Here is a 21,647-nt window from a genome sequence, read left to right as displayed (position 1 = left end):
ACATGCCCTGCTCCTCTTACACACATGCCCTGCTCCTCTTACACACATGCCCTGCTCCTCTTACACACATGCCCTCCCTGCTCCTCTTACACACATGCCCTCCCTGCTCCTCTTACACACATGCCCTGCTCCTCTTACACACATGCCCTGCTCCTCTTACACACATGCCCTCCCTGCTCCTCTTACACACATGCCCTGCTCCTCTTACACACGTGCCCTGCTCCTCTTACACACGTGCCCTCCCTGCTCCTCTTACACACATGCCCTGCTCCTCTTACACACATGCCCTGCTCCTCTTACACACATGCCCTGCTCCTCTTACACACATGCCCTGCTCCTCTTACACACATGCCCTGCTCCTCTTACACACGTGCCCTGCTCCTCTTACACACGTGCCCTCCCTGCTCCTCTTACACACATGTCCTGCTCCTCTTACACACATGCCCTGCTCCTCTTACACACATGCCCTGCTCCTCTTACACACATGCCCTGCTCCTCTTACACACATGCCCTGCTCCTCTTACACACATGTCCTGCTCCTCTTACACACATGTCCTGCTCCTCTTACACACATGCCCTGCTCCTCTTACACACATGCCCTGCTCCTCTTACACACATGTCCTGCTCCTCTTACACACATGCCCAGCTCCTCTTACACACATGCCCTGCTTCTCTTACACACATGTCCTAGTCCTCTTACACACATGTCCTGCTCCTCTTACACACATGTCCTAGTCCTCTTACACACATGTCCTGCTCCTCTTACACACATGTCCTGCTCCTCTTACACACATGCCCTGCTCCTCTTACACACATGCCCTCCCTGCTCCTCTTACACACATGCCCTGCTCCTTTTACACACATGCCCTGCTCCTCTTACACACATGCCCTGCTCCTCTTACACACATGCCCTGCTCCTCTTACACACATGCCCTGCTCCTCTTACACATGTGCCCTGCTCCTCTTACACACATGCCCTGCTCCTCTTACACACATGCCCTACTTTTCCCTCACTTTCTTGCCTTTTTCATACCTATCCTGCATCTCTTCCATCCCTATTCAATGCTTTTCTTTCCTCCCTGTCCTTTTTCTCTTCCTTCCCTGACATCCCTATTCCAAGGTTTTTTTCCCCTCTCTGTCCTGCTCCTCTACCTTCCCTGTCCTGCTTCTCTTCCCTTCCTGTCCTTCTTCTCATTCTTCCTTGTCCCGCTTCTATTCCTTTCCTGTCTTGTTTATCTTTCCTCCCTGTCTTGCCTCTATTTATTACTTGTCCAACTTCTCTTCCCTTCCTGTATGACTTTTATTCCCTCCCTGTCCTGCTTCTTCCTTCCTCCACCTTCTTTTCTTCCCTTCATATTCCACTTTTCTTCCATTCTTCCTATTATTCTCCCAGGCCTGCTTCTTTTCCGTCCTTGTCCTGTCTCTGTTCCATCCCTCTCCTGTTTATGTTCCATTCCTTTCCCAATTTTCATTCCCCCTGTCCTGCTTTTCTTCCTTCCCTATCCCAAGCATCTTCCCTCCATGTCCTTCTCTTCCTTCCATATTCTGCTCCTCTTCCCTCCCTGTCCTGCTCCTCTTCCCTCCCTGTCCTGCTTCTCTTCCCTCCCTGTCCTGCTTCTCTTCCCTCCCTGTCCTGCTCCTCTTCCCTCCCTGTCCTGCTTCTCTTCCCTCCCTGTCCTGCTTCTCTTCCCTCCCTGTCCTGCTCCTCTTCCCTCCCTGTCCTGCTCCTCTTCCCTCCCTGTCCTGCTCCTCTGCCCTCCCTGTCCTGCTCCTCTGCCCTCCCTGTCCTGCTCCTCTTCCCTCCCTGTCCTGCTTCTCTTCCCTCCCTGTCATGCCTGTTTCCTCCTTGTCCTGCTCTTCTTCCTTTCAAGTCCTCCATCTCGTTTCCTATCCTGCTTGTCTAAAATCCCTATCCTGCTTATCATCTCTCCGTCTCACTTCTCTTTTGTCCCTACCCTGCTTCTCTTTTCTCTATATCCTTCTTATTCTCCATTCTTCCTGTCTTGCTTCTCTTCCCTCCCTGTCCTGCTTCTATATCCTCCTTGTTCCGCTGCTCTTCCTCTTGTACTTCAAACCCCTAGGTGTCCTTATTGTTGTCCTCCCTTCTCCCATCCTATTCTTCTTCTCTTCCTTCCTAGTCCTGTTTCTCAACCCTCCAAGACCTGTATTTGTGCCTCTCTCCTGTCTTTCTTCCATCCTCTCCTCTGTTATAATATTTTCAGGACATTTCCAGCGGGGATGTATCAGCAATAAGCAACACATCAGGATATCCCATACATGTTTACTACAGAAAGTTCTTCCTCTATGTCTTCCAGTAATTTGCTGCATCCTCATCCCCCAATTATCGGTCTGGTTCTATGAGGATGAAAGGAAAAACCCAGACTCCCCTGGGGCCAAGAATCAGCAAGGATTCTAGTACTAGGAACAAAAAAGCTTGAGGGGAACATAAGACAGCGTCTTGTAGGATGGGTACATGAGACATCCTGATGCTTAGTGTTTCATATTGCCAAGGCTGGGAATTCAGATGTGTCCTGGGTAATGCGATGGGTGTAGGGTTGCCACCTGGCTGGTATTTTAACGGCATAGCCGGTATTTTGGCCACCCTGACGGTATTTTTATATTAAAAATACCGTCAATGCACTGGCTGGTATTTATCCAACCAATTCTCCAACTCTTTGAATATTGCACCATAAACTATACCAGTATTTACCAACTAGGGGTGCCTCCAGCTGTTGCAAAACTACAACTCCCAGCATGCCCGGACAGCCATTGGCTGTCCGGGCATGCTTGGAGTTGTAGTTTTGCAACAGCTGGAGGCACCCCTGGTTGACATGCACTGACCTATACTATATACTACTATATTGTTCAACATGCTGGGAGTTGTAGTTTTCGTTCGGGGAAGCTGCTGAGCCACAGGCTGTATCAGGGCATGCTGGGAGTTGTAGTTAGCAATTAATTGCAACTCCCGAATTTAATAAAAAAAAGCGATCAATCAGTCACATGAAAACAAAAATGGTCCTGTTAAAAACTACAGATGGGGGTGCAAAAAAATTACCCTCATACAGTACCATATAAGGAGAAGTAAAAAAAAGTTATAGGGGTCAGAATGGGATAAAATTTCCCCGCATATGTGTATCCTGTGATGTTACGCATATATAAGTAATTATGCAAATTAGCATGGTATTTTTTTAATTTTTTTTTGCAAGAAAATGGCAACCCTAGATGGGTGATACCCTTACACCGAGGCATAATATGAAGATGCTAGGTGCTACTCCTCCAGATAGATTGGACCACCAAAGCATGCACTCTACAATGGATGCCAAAGGGGCCTGGACCTATACAACGATCATCTGACTGAAGGCTATCCCTCAATGGGATAACCCAAAAACAACAGGTAACTGGCCACTGGAGCACTTGTACACCAATTCTCTACGGGTGTTAGAATACATGGCAGTGAAGCCATCTATAACTGTGGACATCAGAGCATATTTGACATCATCTTCATTCAAAGACCGGTTATACAGAGTGATGACCATCTAACACTAATATTTTACCATCCATATGATGACTGTCCCTGAACTTTGAATGTCCACAAAACACTTTGGCCAAGATCTCCACAAATTCCTCCAAAAACAAGCTCTGCCTATAGGAAGAGTGAGATATCTCACATTAGATCATTGGTGGATCCCACATGTACGGCCATGTTTACATCCAAAATTTATTTGGGCTCAATCAAATGCATCTTCATCCTACCCAACATATACTTACAATATGGCTCTGCTCAGCCAATCACCATTGAGGGTGAACATCACTGCAGCGAGTGATTGGCAGAGCGGGCGTCACACCTGATCTGTGGGAGTCCATAAGGTCAGATGTCCGGCATACAGTTCAGGGAAACCTCTTTAAAATAGGCATCAATGCTGGCGAAGCGTGAGCGAACACACAAATGCGCTAAATTGAAGTTATCGGTAAAGTGTCACTTTAAATGACACATGTCACTGCTACATCTGTGGATACAACTGTACAGTATACATATACTGTACTACAATCTGCACAATGCATACACGCTCAGACGCCAGCATACACAGCGACAGAATGCCAATGTAGCATGGCAAGTGAAATCCCCGGCACTGGCAGATACACTGTATCCCAGCAGCATATCCGACTTACCATCACTACCCACAATGCATTGCACATTCATAAATAAACATCACAGTAAGGAACCAGCCGTGCATGAAGCAAATGTAAAAGTACACAGAGAAAGCAGAAGGAATGCAGAGGCCATGATGAAGACTCCCAGACGTCAGAATGCATTGCACAGGATAGGCCTGTATGACCCAGAATGCATTGCATAGGTTAGGCCTGTATGACCCAGAATGCATTGCACAGGATAGGCCTGTATGACCCAGAATGCATTGCATAGGTTAGGCCTGTATGACCCAGAATGCATTGCACAGGATAGACCTGTATGACCCAGAATGCATTGCATAAGTTAGGCCTGTATGACCCAGAATGCATTGCATAGGTTAGGCCTGTATGACCCAGAATGCATTGCATAGGTTAGGCCTGTATGACCCAGAATGCATTGCACAGGATAGACCTGTATGACCCAGAATGCATTGCATAGGTTAGGCCTGTATGGCCCAGAATGCATTGCACAGGATAGACCTGTATGACCCAGAATGCATTGCACAGGATAGGCCTGTATGACCCAGAATGCATTGCACAGGATAGGCCTGTATGACCCAGAATGCATTGCACAGGATAGGCCTGTATGGCCCAGAATGCATTTACAGGTAAGGCCTGTATGACCCAAAATGCTTTGCACACGATAGACCGGTATGTAGGGGGCAGGAACATCTCAGCCGCTAACACATGATGAGATATATATATATATACACGCAGCCAGGATATAATACACCAACATAGATGGGGTGTGACAGGGCACTCTATTTACTTAAAGGGACCCCTAATCTCAATCTGATGGCTGGAAAACAGTCTCTCACATATGTCCCTCCCTTTTTAAGTTCTCAGCCATTCAAAAGGGCTGAAAAGAGTCATGTGACATACTTAACTGAACCTCTGACCCTTAAAACTAACAAAGTGTTCTATAACTAAGTATGAAGAGATATTTAGATCTCTTTTTTATAAGCCACACCAAAGGTTTAACAACAAAAACAGAGAAATTGTGACTCTTTCCTTTTAATTAAAGGGGGGTTCCATCAAATGAGTTTGACTAGGTCACTGTTACGCCGAGCGCTCCGGGTCCCCGCTCCTCCCCGGAGCGCTCGCTTCTCTCTCGCTACCGCAGCGCTCCGGGCAGCTCCACTGACCCGGTGCGCTGCGATACCGTCTCCAGCCGGGATGCGATTCGCGATGCGGGTAGCGCCCGCTCGCGATGTGCATCCCGGCTCCCGTACCTGACTCGCTCCCCGTCTTTCCTGTCCCGGCGCGCGGCCCCGCTCCCTAGGGCGCGCGCGCGCCGGGTCTCTGCGATTTAAAGGGCCACTGCGCCGCTGATTGGCGCAGTGGTTCCAATTAGTGTGTTCACCTGTGCACTCCCTATTTATACCTCACTTCCCCTTCACTCCCTCGCCGGATCTTGTTGCCATTGTGCCAGTGAAAGCGTTTCCTTGTGTGTTCCTAGCCTGTGTTCCAGACCTCCTGCCGTTGCCCCCGACTACGATCCTTGCTGCCTGCCCCGACCTTCTGCTACGTCCGACCTTGCTTCTGTCTACTCCCTTGTACCGCGCCTATCTTCAGCAGTCAGAGAGGTTGAGCCGTTGCTAGTGGATACGACCTGGTCACTACCGCCGCAGCAAGACCATCCCGCTTTGCGGCGGGCTCTGGTGAAAACCAGTAGTGACTTAGAACCGATCCACTAGCACGGTCCACGCCAATCCCTCTCTGGCACAGAGGATCCACTACCTGCCAGCCGGCATCGTGACAGTCACGTTCTATAACTTGTGGTAAGAATTGTCATAGGACTATATAGTGGGAAACCCCCTTTATGTGGATTGGGAGGAGGAGTAATGGTTAGTAATAACAAGAAGGAAATATAGAAAGATAGTATGTGAAGTAATAGGAGGAGATATAGGGAGGTTATATGGAGTAATAGGAGGAGATATATGGAGGTTATATGGAGTAATAGGAGGAGATATAGGAGAGGTTATATGGAGTAATAGGAGGAGATATAGGAGAGGTTATATGGAGTAATAGGAGGAGATATAGGGAGGTTATATGGAGTAATAGGAGGAGATATAGGGAGGTTATATGGAGTAATAGGAGGAGATATAGAGGAGGTTATATAGAGTAATAGGAGGAGATATAGGGGAGGTTATATGGAGTAATAGGAGGAGATATAGGAGAGGTTATATGGAGTAATAGGAGGAGATATAGGGAGATTATATGGAGTAATAGGAGGAGATATAGGGAGGTTATATGGAGTAATAGGAGGAGATATAGGGGAGGTTATATGGAGTAATAGGAGGAGATATAGGGAGGTTATATGGAGTGATAGGAGGATATATAGGGAGATTATATGGAGTAATAGGAGGAGATATAGGAGAGGTTATATGGAGTAATAGGAGATATAGGGAGGTTATATGGAGTAATAGGAGGAGATATAGAGAGGTTATATGGAGTAATAGGAGGAGATATATGGAGGTTATATGGAGTAATAGGAGGATATATAGGGAGATTATATGGCGTAATAGGAGGAGATATAGGGAGGTTATATGGAGTAATAGGAGGAGATATAGGGAGGTTATATGGAGTAATAGGAGGAGATATAGGAGAGGTTATATGGAGTAATAGGAGGCGATATACGGAGGTTATATAGAATAATAGGAGGAGATATAGGAGAGGTTATATGGAGTAATAGGAGGAGATATGGGAAAGGTTATATGGAGTAATAGGAGGAGATATATGGGGAAGGTTATATGGAGTAATAGGAGGAGATATAGGAGAAGTTATATGGAGTAATAGGAGGAGATATGGGAAAGGTTATATGGAGTAATAGGAGGAGATATATGGGGAAGGTTATATGAAGTAATAGGAGGAGATATAGGGAGGTTATATGGAGTAATAGGAGGAGATATATGGAGGTTATATGGAGTAATAGGAGGAGATATAGGAGAGGTTATATAGAGTAATAGGAGGAGATAGAGGGAGGTTATATGGAGTAATAGCAGGAGATATAGGAGAGGTTATATGGAGTAATAGGAGGAGATATAGGGAGGTTATATGGAGTAATAGGAGGAGATATAGGAGAGGTTATATGGAGTAATAGGAGGAGATATAGGGGAGGTTATATGGAGTAATAGGAGGAGATATAGGAGAGGTTATATGGAGTAATAGGAGGAGATATAGGGAGGTTATATAAAGTAATAGGAGGAGATATAGGACAGGTTATATGGAGTAATAGGAGGAGATATAGGGAGGTTATATGGAGTAATAGGAGGAGATATAGGAGAGGTTATATGGAGTATTAGGAGAAGATATAGGGAGGTTATATGGAGTAATATGAGGAGATATAGGAGAGGTTATATGGAGTAATAGGAGGAGATATAGGGAGGTTATATGGAGTAATAGGAGGAGATATAGGAGAGGTTATATGGAGTAATAGGAGGAAATATAGTGAGGTTATATGGAGTAATAGGAGGAGATATAGGGGAGATTATATGGAGTAATAGGAGGAGATATAGGGAGGTTATATGGAGTAATAGGAGGAGATATAGGGGAGATTATATGGAGTAATAGGAGCAGATATAGGGAGGTTATATGGAGTAATAGGAGGAGATATAGAGAGGTTATATGGAGTAATAGGAGGAGATATAGGGAGGCTATATGGAGTAATAGGAGGAGATATAGGAGAGGTTATATGGAGTAATAGGAGATATAGGGAGGTTATATGGAGTAATAGGAGAAGATATAGGAGAGGTTATATGGAGTAATAGGGGGAGATATAGGGAAGGTTATATGGAGTAATAGGAGGAGATATAAGGGAGGTTATATGGAGTAATAGGAGGCGATATAGGGAGGTTATATGGAGTAATAGGAGGAGATATAGGGGAGGTTATATGAAGTAATAGGAGGAGATATAGGGGAGGCTATATGGAGTAATAGGAGGAGATATAGGAGAGGTTATAGAGAGCAATAAGAGGAGATATAGGGAGGTTATATGGAGTAATAGGAGGAGATATAGGGAGGTTATATGGAGTAATAGGAGGAGATATAGGGAGGTTATATGGAGTAATAGGAGGACATATAGGGAGGTTATATGGAGTAATAGGGGGAGATATAGGGAAGGTTATATGGAGTAATAGGAGGAGATATAAGGGAGGTTATATGGAGTAATAGGAGGCGATATAGGGAGGTTATATGGAGTAATAGGAGGAGATATAGGGGAGGATATATGGAGTAATAGGAGGAGATATAGGGAGGTTATATGGAGTAATAGGAGGAGATATAGGGAGGTTATATGGAGTAATAGGAGGAGATATAGGGGAGGTTATATGGAGTAATAGGAGGAGATATAGGGAGGTTATATGGTGTAATAGGAGTAGATATAGGAGAGGTTATATGGAGTAATAGGAGGAGATATAGGGAGGTTATATGGAGTAATAGGAGGAGATATAGGGAGGTTATATGGAGTAATAGGAGGAGATATAGGGAGGTTATATGGAGTAATAGGAGGAGATATAGGGGAGGTTATATGGAGTAATAGGAGGAGATATAGGGAGGTTATATGGAGTAATAGGAGGAGATATATGGAGGTTATATGGAGTAATAGGAGGAGATATAGGGAGGTTATATGGAGTAAAGGGAGGAGATATAGGGAGGTTATATGGAGAAATAGGAGGAGATATAGGGAGGTTATATGGAGTAATAGGAAGAAATATAGGGAGGTTATATGGAGTAATAGGAGGAGATATAGAGAGGTTATATGGAGTAATAGGAGGAGATATAGGGAGGTTATATGGAGTAATAGGAGGAGATATAGGAGAGGTTATATGGAGTAATAGGAGGAGATATAGGGAGGTTATATGGAGTAATAGGAGGAGATATAGGAGAGGTTATATGGAGTAATAGGAGGAAATATAGTGAGGTTATATGGAGTAATAGGAGGAGATATAGGGGAGATTATATGGAGTAATAGGAGGAGATATAGGGAGGTTATATGGAGTAATAGGAGGAGATATAGGATAGGTTATATGGAGTAATAGGAGGAGATATAGAGAGGTTATATGGAGTAATAGGAGGAGATATAGGGAGGCTATATGGAGTAATAGGAGGAGATATAGGAGAGGTTATATGGAGTAATAGGAGATATAGGGAGGTTATATGGAGTAATAGGAGGAGATATAGGAGAGGTTATATGGAGTAATAGGAGGAGATATAGGGAGGTTATATGGAGTAATAGGAGGAGATATAGGGAGGTTATATGGAGTAATAGGAGGAGATATAGGAGAGGTTATATGGAGTAATAGGAGGAGATATAGGGGAGGTTATATGGAGTAATAGGAGGAGATATAGGGGAGGCTATATGGAGTAATAGGAGGAGATATAGGAGAGGTTATAGAGAGTAATAAGAGGAGATATAGGGAGGTTATATGGAGTAATAGGAGGAGATATAGGAGAGGTTAAATGGAGTAATAACAGGAGATATAGGGAGGTTATATGGAGTAATAGGAGGAGATATAGGGGGGTTATATGGAGTAATAGGAGGAGAAATAGGAGAGGTTATATGGAGTAATAGGAGGAGATATAGGGAGGTTATATGGAGTAATAGGAGGAGATATAGGGGAGATTATATGGAGTAATAGGAGGAGATATAGGGAGAATATATGGTGTAATAGGAGGAGATATAGGAGAGGTTATATGGAGTAATAGGAAGAGATATAGAGAGGTTATATGGAGTAATAGGAGGAGATATAGGGGGAGGTTATATGGAGTAATAGGAGGAGATATAGGGAGGTTATATGGAGTAATAGGAGGACATATAGGGAGGTTATATGGAGTAATAGGGGGAGATAAAGGGAAGGTTATATGGAGTAATAGGAGGAGATATAAGGGAGGTTATATGGAGTAATAGGAGGCGATATAGGGAGGTTATATGGAGTAATAGGAGGAGATATAGGGGAGGATATATGGAGTAATAGGAGGAGATATAGGGAGGTTATATGGAGTAATAGGAGGAGATATAGGGGAGGTTATATGGAGTAATAGGAGGAGATATAGGGAGAGGCTATATGGAGTAATACGAGGAGATATAGGAGAGGTTATATGGAGTAATAAGAGGAGATATAGGAGAAGTTATATGGAGTAATAGGAGGAGATATAGGGAGATTATATGGAGTATTAGGAGGAGATATAGGAGAGGTTATATGGAGTAATAGGAGGAGATATAGGGAGGTTATATGGAGTAATAGGAGGAGATATAGGAGAGGTTATATGGAGTAATAGGAGGAGATATAGGGAGGTTATATGGAGTAATAGGAGGAGATATAGGGAGGTTATATGGAGTAATAGGAGGAGATATAGGAGAGGTTATATGGAGTAATAGGAGGAGATATAGGGGAGGTTATATGGAGTAATAGGAGGAGATATAGGGAGGTTATATGGAGTAATAGGAGGAGATATATGGAGGTTATATGGAGTAATAGGAGGAGATATAGGGAGGTTATATGGAGTAAAAGGAGGAGATATAGGGAGGTTATATGGAGAAATAGGAGGAGATATAGGGAGGTTATATGGAGTAATAGGAGGAAATATAGGGAGGTTATATGGAGTAATAGGAGGAGATATAGGGAGGTTATATGGAGTAATAGGAGATGATATAGGGAGGTTATATGGAGTAATAGGAGGAGGTATAGGAGAGGTTATATGGAGTAAAAGGAGGAGATATAGGGGAGGCTATATGGAGTAATAGGAGGAGATATAGGAGAGGTTATATAGAGTAATAGGAGGAGATCTAGGGAGGTTATATAGAGTAATAGGAGTAGATATAAGGAGGTTATATGGAGTAATAGGAAGAGATATAGAAGAGGTTATATGGAGTAATAACAGGAGATATAGGGAGGTTATATGGAGTAATAGGAGGAGATATAGGAGAGGTTATATGGAGTAATAGGAGGAGATATAGGGGAGATTATATGGAGTATTAGGAGGAGATATAGGAGAGGTTATATGGAGTAATAGGAGGAGATATAGGGAGGTTATATGGAGTTATAGGAGGAGATATAGGAGAGGTTATATAGAGTAATAGGAAGAGATATAGAGAGGTTATATGGAGTAAGAGGAGGAGATATAGGGAGGTTATATGGAGTAATAGGAGGAGATATAGGAGAGGTTATATGGAGTAATAGGAGGAGATATAGGGGAGATTATATGGAGTAATAGGAGGAGATATAGGGGAGATTATATGGAGTAATAGGAGGAGATATAGGGAGGTTATACGGAGTAATAGGAGGAGATATAGGGGAGATTATATGGAGTAATAGGAGGAGATATAGGGAGGTTATATGGAGTAATAGGAGGAGATATAGGAGAGGTTATATGGAGTAATAGGAGGAGATATAGAGAGGTTATATGGAGTAATAGGAGGATATATAGGGGGAGGTTATATGGAGTAATAGGAGGAGATATAGGGAGGTTATATGGAGTAATAGGAGGAGATATAGGAGAGGTTATATGGAGTAATAGGAGGAGATATAGGGAGGTTATATGGAGTAATAAGAGGAGATATAGGGAGGTTATATGGAGTAATAGGAGGAGATATAGGGAGGTCATATGGAGTAATAGGAGGAGATATAGGGAGGTCATATGGAGTAATAGGAGGAGATATAGGGAGGTTATATGGAGTAATAGGAGGAGATATAGGGAGGTTATATGGAGTAATAGGAGGAAATATAGGGGAGATTATATGGAGTAATAGGAGGAGATATAGGGGAGGCTATATGGAGTAATAGGAGGAGATATAGGGAGGTTATATGGAGTAATAGGAGGAGATATAGGGAGGTTATATGGAGTAATAGGGGGAGATATAGGGAAGGTTATATGGAGTAATAGGAGGAGATATAAGGGAGGTTATATGGAGTAATAGGAGGCGATATAGGGAGGTTATATGGAGTAATAGGAGGAGATATAGGAGAGGTTATATAGAGTAATAGGAGCAGATATAGGGAGGTTATATGGAGTAATAGGAGGAGATATAGGGAGGTTATATGGAGTAATAGGAGGAAATATAGTAGAGGTTATATGGAGTAATAGGAGGAGATATAGGGAGGTTATATGGAGTAATAGGAGGAGATATAGGGAGGTTATATGGAGTCATAGGAGGAGATATAGGGAGGTTATATGGGGTAATAGGAGGAGATATAGGGAGGTTATATGGAGTAATAGGAGGAGATATAGGAGAGGTTATATGGAGTAATAGGAGGAGATATAGGGAGGTTATATGGAGTAATAGGAGGAGATATAGGGAGGTTACATGGAGTAATAGGAGGAGATATAGGGGAGGCTATATGGAGTAATAGGAGGAGATATAGGACAGGTTGTATAGAGAAATAGGAGGAGATATAGGGAGGTTATATGGAGTAATAGGAGGAGATATAGGGAGGTTATATGGAGTAATAGGAGGAGATATAGGAGAGGTTATATGCAGTAATAACAGTAGATATAGGGAGGTTATATAGAGTAAAAGGAGGAGATATAGGAGAGGTTATATGGAGTAATAGGAGGAGATATAGGGGAGATTATATGGAGTATTAGGAGGAGATATAGGAGAGGCTATATGGAGTAATAGGAGATATAGGAGAGGTTATATAGAGTAATAGGAGGAGATATAGGGAGGTTATATGGAGTAATAGGTGGAGATATAGGGAGGTCATATGGAGTAATAGGAGGAGATATAGGAGAGGTTATATGGAGTAATAGCAGGAGATACAGGGAGGTTATATGGAGTAATAACAGTAGATATAGGGAGGTTATATGGAGTAAAAGGAGGAGATATAGGAGAGGTTATATGGAGTAATAGGAGGAGATATAGGGGAGATTATATAGAGTATTAGGAGGAGATATAGGGGAGGTTATATGGAGTAATAGGAGGAGATATAGGGGATGTTATATGGAGTAATAGGAGGAGATATAGTGAGGTTATATGGAGTAATAGGAGGAGATATAGGGAGGTTATATGGAGTAATAGGATGAGATATAGGAGAGGTTATATGGAGTAATAGTAGAAGATATAGGAGAGGTTATATGGAGTAATAAGAGGAGATATAGGGGGAGGTTATATGAAGTAATAGGAGGAGATATAGGGAGGTTATATGGAGTAATAGGAGGAGATATAGGCGAGATTATATGGAGTAATAGGAGGAGATATAGGGGGTTATATGGAGTAATAGGAGGAGATATAGGGAGGTTATATGGAGTAATAGGAAGAGATATAGGGAGGTTATATGGAGTAATAGGAGGAGATATAGGGAGGTTATATGGAGTAATAGGAGGAGACATAGGGAGGTTATATGGAGTAATAGGAGGAGATATGGGAAGGTTATATGGAGTAATAGGAGGAGATATAGGGAGGTTATATGGAGTAATAGGAGGAGATATAGGAGGTTATATGGAGTAATAGGAGGAGATATAGGGGAGATTATATGGAGTAATAGGAGGAGATATAGGGGAGATTATATGGAGTAATAGGAGGAGATATAGGGAGGATATATGGAGTAATAGGAGGAGATATAGGAGAGGTTATATGGAGTAATAGGAGGAGATATAGGGAGGTTATATGGAGTAATAGGAGGAGATATAGGGAGGTTATATGGAGTAATAGGAGGAGATATAGGGTGGTTATATGGAGTAATAGGAGGAGATATAGGGATGTTATATGGAGTAATAGGAGGAGACATAGGGAGGTTATATGGAGTAATAGGAGGAGATATAGGGGAGGTTATATGGAGTAATAGAAGGAGATATAGGAAAGGCTATATGGAGTAATAGGAGGAGATATAGGGGAGGTTATATGGAGTAATAGGAGGAGATATAGGAGATGTTATATGGAGTAATAGGAGGAGATATAGGAGAGGTTATATGGAGTAATAGGAGGAGATATAGGAGAGGTTATATGGAGTAATAGGAGGAGATATAGGGAGGTTATATGGAGTAATAGGAGGAGATATAGGGAGGTTATATGGAGTAATAGGAGGAGATATAGGGAGGTTATATGGAGTAATAGGAGGAGATATAGGGTGGTTATATGGAGTAATAGGAGGAGATATAGGGATGTTATATGGAGTAATAGGAGGAGACATAGGGAGGTTATATGGAGTAATAGGAGGAGATATAGGGAGGTTATATGGAGTAATAGGAGGAGATATAGGGAGGTTATATGGAGTAATAGGAGGAGATATAGGGGAGATTATATGGAGTAATAGGAGAGGTTATATGGAGTAATAGGAGGAGATATAAGGAGGTTATATGGAGTAATAGGAGAGGTTATATGGAGTAATAGGAGGAGATATAGGGAGGTTATATGGAGTAATAGGAGAGGTTATATGGAGTAATAGGAGGAGATATAGGGGAGGTTATATGGAGTAATAGGAGGAGATATAGGGGAGGTTATATGGAGTAATAGGAGATATAGGAGAGGTTATATGGAGTAATAGGAGGAGATATAGAGGAGGTTATATGGAGTAATAGGAGGAGATATAGGGAGGTTATATGGAGTAATAGGAGGAGATATAGGGGAGGCTATATGGAGTAATAGGAGGAGATATAGGGAGGTTATATGGAGTAATAGGAGGAGATATAGAGGAAGTTATATGGAGTAATAGGAGGAGATATAGGGAGGTTATATGGAGTAATAGGAGAAGATATATGGAGGTTATATGGAGTAATAGGAGGAGATATAGGGAGGTTATATGGAGTAATAGGAGGAGATATATAGTAATATAGGAAAATCTAAGAAGAGGGTAAATGAAGTAAATGATTGGATATAAGGAGAGGGTCTATGGTAGAATAAGAGAAGATATGGCAGATGTTATATGGAGAGACAATACTAAGTATTATAATGGTTTGCAGGGAGAGGATGTGTTTATACCTAGGACAGGTACATATAACACATATGTGTTACATGTAGGTACGGCCACTTATAAGAGGAGGGGGAAGGGAGGGGGAGTGAGCAGGATGGAGGGAGGAGTACTGCTATAGGGTGGCAGTGAAGATATGCCAGCACAAGGAAATGATGGAGCATTACAGTAAATCCACCAGGAGATCTAAGACCGGCTCAGCAAAGTGACAGCCAACAATACCCACAGACAGAAGAGTGGGATAAAGGGGGACAGGGGCGAGAACTGTACCTGCAGCCTCCTGCGTCTGATGATGGCAGAATCATCCATGTCATATGGAGAGTGCGGAGAGAATGAGACAGGGAGGGGGGGGAGATACAGGAGGAGAGGAGAGAGGGAGGAGAAGAAAGGGGAGGGGAGGGAGGAGGCTGGCATACTGCTATATCACATCAACACAAAAGATCAGCTACTGAGGGAGGGGAGACCCCCAATATACTGGAATATAGGACAGGTACACGGAGAAGACCTCTGCCTCAATACATCATGGAGCTGTCCCTGGTGCTGATCTTATCTGATCACTACAGGCTGCTCGGATGACCACACTGCACTGTATAATACCACATATACACTAATAATGATTACACTGCACTGTATAATACCACATATACACTAATAATGATTACACTGAACTGTATAATAATACCACATATACACTAATAATGATTACACTGCACTGTATAATAATACCACATATACACTAATAATGATTACACTGCACTGTATAATACCACATATACACTAATAATGATTACACTGCACTGTATAATAATACCACATATACACTAATAATGATTACACTGCACTGTATAATACCACATATACACTAATAATGATTACACTGCACTGTATAATAATACCACATATACACTAATAATGATTACACTGCACTGTATAATAATACCACATATACACTAATAATGATTACACTACACTGTATAATACCACATATACACTAATAATGATTACACTGCACAGTATAATAATACCACATATACACTAATAATGATTACACTGCACTGTATAATAATACCACATATACACTAATAATGATTACACTGCACTGTATAATACCACATATACACTAATAATGATTACACTGCACAGTATAATAATACCACATATACACTAATAATGATTACACTGCACTGTATAATACCACATATACACTAATAATGATTACACTGCACTGTATAATAATACCACATATATACTAATAATGATTACACTGCACTGTATAATAATACCACATATACACTAATAATGATTACACTGCACTGTATAATACCACATATACACTAATAATGATTACACTGCACAGTATAATAATACCACATATACACTAATAATGATTACACTGCACTGTATAATACCACATATACACTAATAATGATTACACTGCACAGTATAATAATACCACATATACACTAATAATGATTACACTGCACTGTATAATACCACATATACACTAATAATGATTACACTGCACTGTATAATAATACCACATATACACTAATAATGATTACACTGCACTGTATGATAATACCACATATACACTAATAATGATTACACTGCACTGTATAATAATACCACATATACACTAATAATGATTACACTGCACAGTATAATAATACCACATATACACTAATAATGATTACACTGCACAGTATAATAATACCACATATACACTAATAATGATTACACTGCACTGTATAATAATACCACATATACACTAATAATAATTACATTACACAGTATAAAAATACCACATATACACTAATAATGATTACACTGCACTGTATGATAATACCACATATACACTAATAATGATTACACTGCACTGTATAATAATACCACATATACACTAATAATGATTACACTGAACTGTATAATAATATCACATATACAATAATAATGATTACACTGCACTGTATAATAATACCACATATACACTAATAATGATTACACTACACTGTATAATACCACATATACACTAATAATGATTACACTGCACAGTATAATAATACCACATATATACTAATAATGATTACACTGCACTGTATAATAATACCACATATACACTAATAATAATTACACTGCACTGTATAATAATACCACATATACAATAATAATGATTACACTGCACAGTATAATACCACATATACACTAATAATGATTACACTGCACTGTATAATAATACCACATATACAATAATAATGATTACACTGCACTGTATAATAATACCACATATACAATAATAATGATTACACTGCACTGTATAATAATACCACATATACAATAATAATGATTACACTGCACTGTATAATAATACCACATATACACTAATAATGATTACACTGCACTGTATAATAATACCACATATACACTAATAATGATTACACTGCACTGTATAATAATACCACATATATACTAATAATGATTACACTGCACTGTATAATAATACCACATATATACTAATAATGATTACACTGCACTGTATAATAATACCACATATACACTAATAATGATTACACTACACTGTATAATAATACCACATATACACTAATAATGATTACACTGCACAGTATAATAATACCACATATATACTAATAATGATTACACTGCACTGTATAATGATACCACATATATACTAATAATGATTACACTGCACTGTATAATGATACCACATATATACTAATAATGATTACACTACACTGTATAATAATACCACATATATACTAATAATGATTACACTGCACTGTATAATAATACCACATATACACTAATAATGACCACACTGCACTGTATAATAATACCACATATACACTAATAATGATTACACTGCACTGTATAATAATACCACATATACACTAATAATGACCACACTGCACTGTATAATAATACCACATATACACTAATAATGATTACACTGCACTGTATAATAATACCACATATACACTAATAATAATTACACTGCACTGTATAATAATACCACATATACACTAATAATGATTACACTGCACTGTATAATAATACCACATATACACTAATAATGATTACACTGCACTGTATAATAATACCACATATACACTAATAATGATTACACTGCACAGTATAATACCACATATACACTAATAATAATTACACTGCACTGTATAATAATACCACATATATACTAATAATGATTACACTGCACTGTATAATAATACCACATATACACTAATAATGATTACACTGCACTGTATAATAATACCACATATACACTAATAATGATTACACTGCACTGTATAATAATATCACATATATACTAATAATGATTACACTGCACTGTATAATAATACCACATATATACTAATAATGATTACACTGCACTGTATAATAATACCACATATACACTAATAATGATTACACTGCACTGTATAATACCACATATACACTAATAATAATTACACTACACTGTATAATAATACCACATATATACACTAATAATGATTACACTACACTGTATAATAATACCACATATACACTAATAATGATTACACTACAATGTATAATAATACCACATATATACACTAATAATGATTACACTGCACTGTATAATAATACCACATATACACTAATAATGATTACACTGCACTGTATAATAATACCACATATATACTAATAATGACCACACTGCACTGTATAATAATACCACATATACACTAATAATGATTACACTGCACTGTATAATAATACCACATATACACTAATAATGATTACACTACAATGTATAATAATACCACATATACAATAATAATGATTACACTGCACTGTATAATAATACCACATATACACTAATAATGATTACACTGCACTGTATAATAATACCACATATAAACTAATAATGATTACACTGCACTGTATAATAATACCACATATACACTAATAATGATTACACTGCACTGTATAATAATACCACATATATATACTAATAATGATTACACTGCACTGTATAATAATACCACATATACACTTATAATGATTACACTGCACTGTATAATAATACCACATATACACTAATAATGATTATACTACACTGTATAATAATACCACATATACACTAATAATGATTACACTGCACTGTATAATAATACCACATATACACTAATAATGATTACACTGCACTGTATAATAATACCACATATACACTAATAATGATTACACTGCACTGTATAATAGTACCACATATACACTAATAATGATTACACTGCACTGTATAATAATACCACATATACACTAATAATGATTACACTGCACTGTATAATAATACCACATATACACTAATAATGATTACACTGCACTGTATAATAGTACCACATATACACTAATAATGATTACACTGCACTGTATAATAATACCACATATATACTAATAATGATTACACTGCACTGTATAATAATACCACATATACACTAATAATGACCACACTGCACTGTATAATACCACATATACACTAATAATGATTACACTGCACTGTATAATAATACCACATATACACTAATAATGATTACACTGCACTGTATAATAGTACCACATATACACTAATAATGATTACACTGCACTGTATAATAATACCACATATACACTAATAATGATTACACTGCACTGTATAATAATACCACATATACACTAATAATGATTACACTGCACTGTATAATAATACCACATATACAATAATAATGATTACACTACACTGTATAATAATACCACATATATACTAATAATGATTACACTGCACTGTATAATAATACCACATATACAATAATAATGATTACACTACACTGTATAATAATACCACATATACACTAATAATGATTACACTACACTGTATAATAATACCACATATACACTAATAATGATTACACTGCACTGTATAATAATACCACATATACACTAATAATGATTACACTGCACTGTATAATAATACCATCACACACAGTTATAATTATAATATACATATAGGATTTTTAATAAACAGGCCTTGGGCCTGACACCTCCCCCTTAAGATGGGGACAGAGAGATCTTGCCTGTCCAGGCTGATAGATCTGTCTCCATTAACCATCTATTTCTCCCTGACGCGATAATCCATCTGCATTTTGATGCAGGGTTCCTTTCCTGTGTTGGACAGTGAAATTATATTGTTGGAGGATAAGACTCCAGCGAAGCAGTTTGCCATTGTTACCTGACACTCTGTCCAACCAATGTAGAGGGTTGTGATCAGTTATGACAGTAAAATCCCTGCCGTACAGGTATGGCTGTAATTTTTGCAAAGCCCAGACCACAGCTAGACATTCCTTCTCTAGACCGCATAGGCTACTTCTCTAGGCAATAGCTTCCTACTCAGGAAGAGAATGGGGTGTTCTTCCCCATTGGAGTTTACTTGGCTAAGAACAGCCCCCAGATCAAAATTGGAAGCATCTGTTTGTACCACAAACCTCCTACTGAAATCTGGGGCCTGGAGGACCGGAGAGTTGGACAGTGCAGTCTTGAGGGCAATGAAGGACTTATCACAATCCTCAGTCCATGTAATTTGCTTGGACACCTTCTTTTTTGTCAAGTCTGTGAGAGGTTTTGCTATCTTACTATAATCTGGGACAAATCTACGATAATACCCTGCAGTCCCCAAAAAGGACATGACCTGCTTTTTGGTCTTAGGAATTGGCCAGGCCATAATAGACTCCACCTTACTGGGCTCAGGGCGCAGAGACTCTCCCCCTACCCTATGTCCTAGATACTGCTCTTCTGTCATGCCAACTTGACACTTTTCTGGTTTTATGGTAAGCCCTGCCTCAGCTATTTGCTTTACCACCTTGCCCAGGTGACTCAGGTGCTCCTCCCAGGTGTTACTGAATATGGCAATATCATCTAAGTAGGCCACGGCGTATTCCCTATGGCCCTCTAGCAGCTGATCAACCAGTCGTTGGAAAGTGGCTGGGGCATTTTTCATCCCAAAAGGCATGACACAGCCCTCAAACAACCCAAAGGGAGTGATCAAGGCTGACCGCTCCTGGGCCTCTGGGGTCATAGGGATCTGCCAGTACCCTTGGCTTAAATCCATGATAGTCACATATTGGGAACCTGCTAGCTGATCAAGTAGTTCATCTATTCTGGGCATAGGGTATGCATCAAAGGTAGTGACAGCATTTAACCTTCTGTAATCCACACAGAACCTAGTAGATTTGTCTTTTTAGACACCAGAACTACTGGGGAGGCCCAAGGGCTTTTTGACTTCTTAATTACCCCTAACTTCAATATGTCCTCAATCTCCTTGTATATATGGGACTTTACCTCTGGGGATACCCGGTAGGCTACCTGTCTTAGCGGTGGCTGGTCCCCCGTATCAACATGATGGGTGGCTAGAGTAGTTCGCCCTGGCTTCACAGTAAAGGTGGCACTGAAGGGGCCTAGTACCTGACTTAGCTGCCTCTTTCTTTCCTCTGAGAGCTGTGGATTGATCTCCACATCCTGAAGGGA

General features: G+C 39.9%; 1 protein-coding gene across 2 annotated transcripts in view; it reads right to left on the bottom strand.

Annotated features, from left to right (window-relative positions):
• Window positions 1-21,647, bottom strand: part of MAST1 (microtubule associated serine/threonine kinase 1) — a 155,736-nt gene that overhangs the window by 118,547 nt on the left and 15,542 nt on the right. Inside the window, exon 1 of one of the 2 annotated variants that reach the window (XM_056570346.1) lies at window positions 15,366-15,455. The exons of the other annotated variant lie outside the window; for it this stretch is intronic. Within the exon in view, the coding sequence (XP_056426321.1) occupies window positions 15,366-15,404 (39 nt within the window). The 5' untranslated portion in view covers window positions 15,405-15,455. Of the gene's footprint in view, window positions 1-15,365; window positions 15,456-21,647 lie in introns of those variants that run through there. 2 annotated transcript variants of the gene reach the window in all.

Source organism: Hyla sarda, chromosome 4 (genome assembly GCF_029499605.1).
Source record: "Hyla sarda isolate aHylSar1 chromosome 4, aHylSar1.hap1, whole genome shotgun sequence".
Taxonomy (NCBI): Eukaryota; Metazoa; Chordata; class Amphibia; order Anura; family Hylidae; genus Hyla; species Hyla sarda.
Note: the sequence above shows the minus strand (reverse complement) of the source record. Positions and strands in the feature narration are given on the sequence as shown.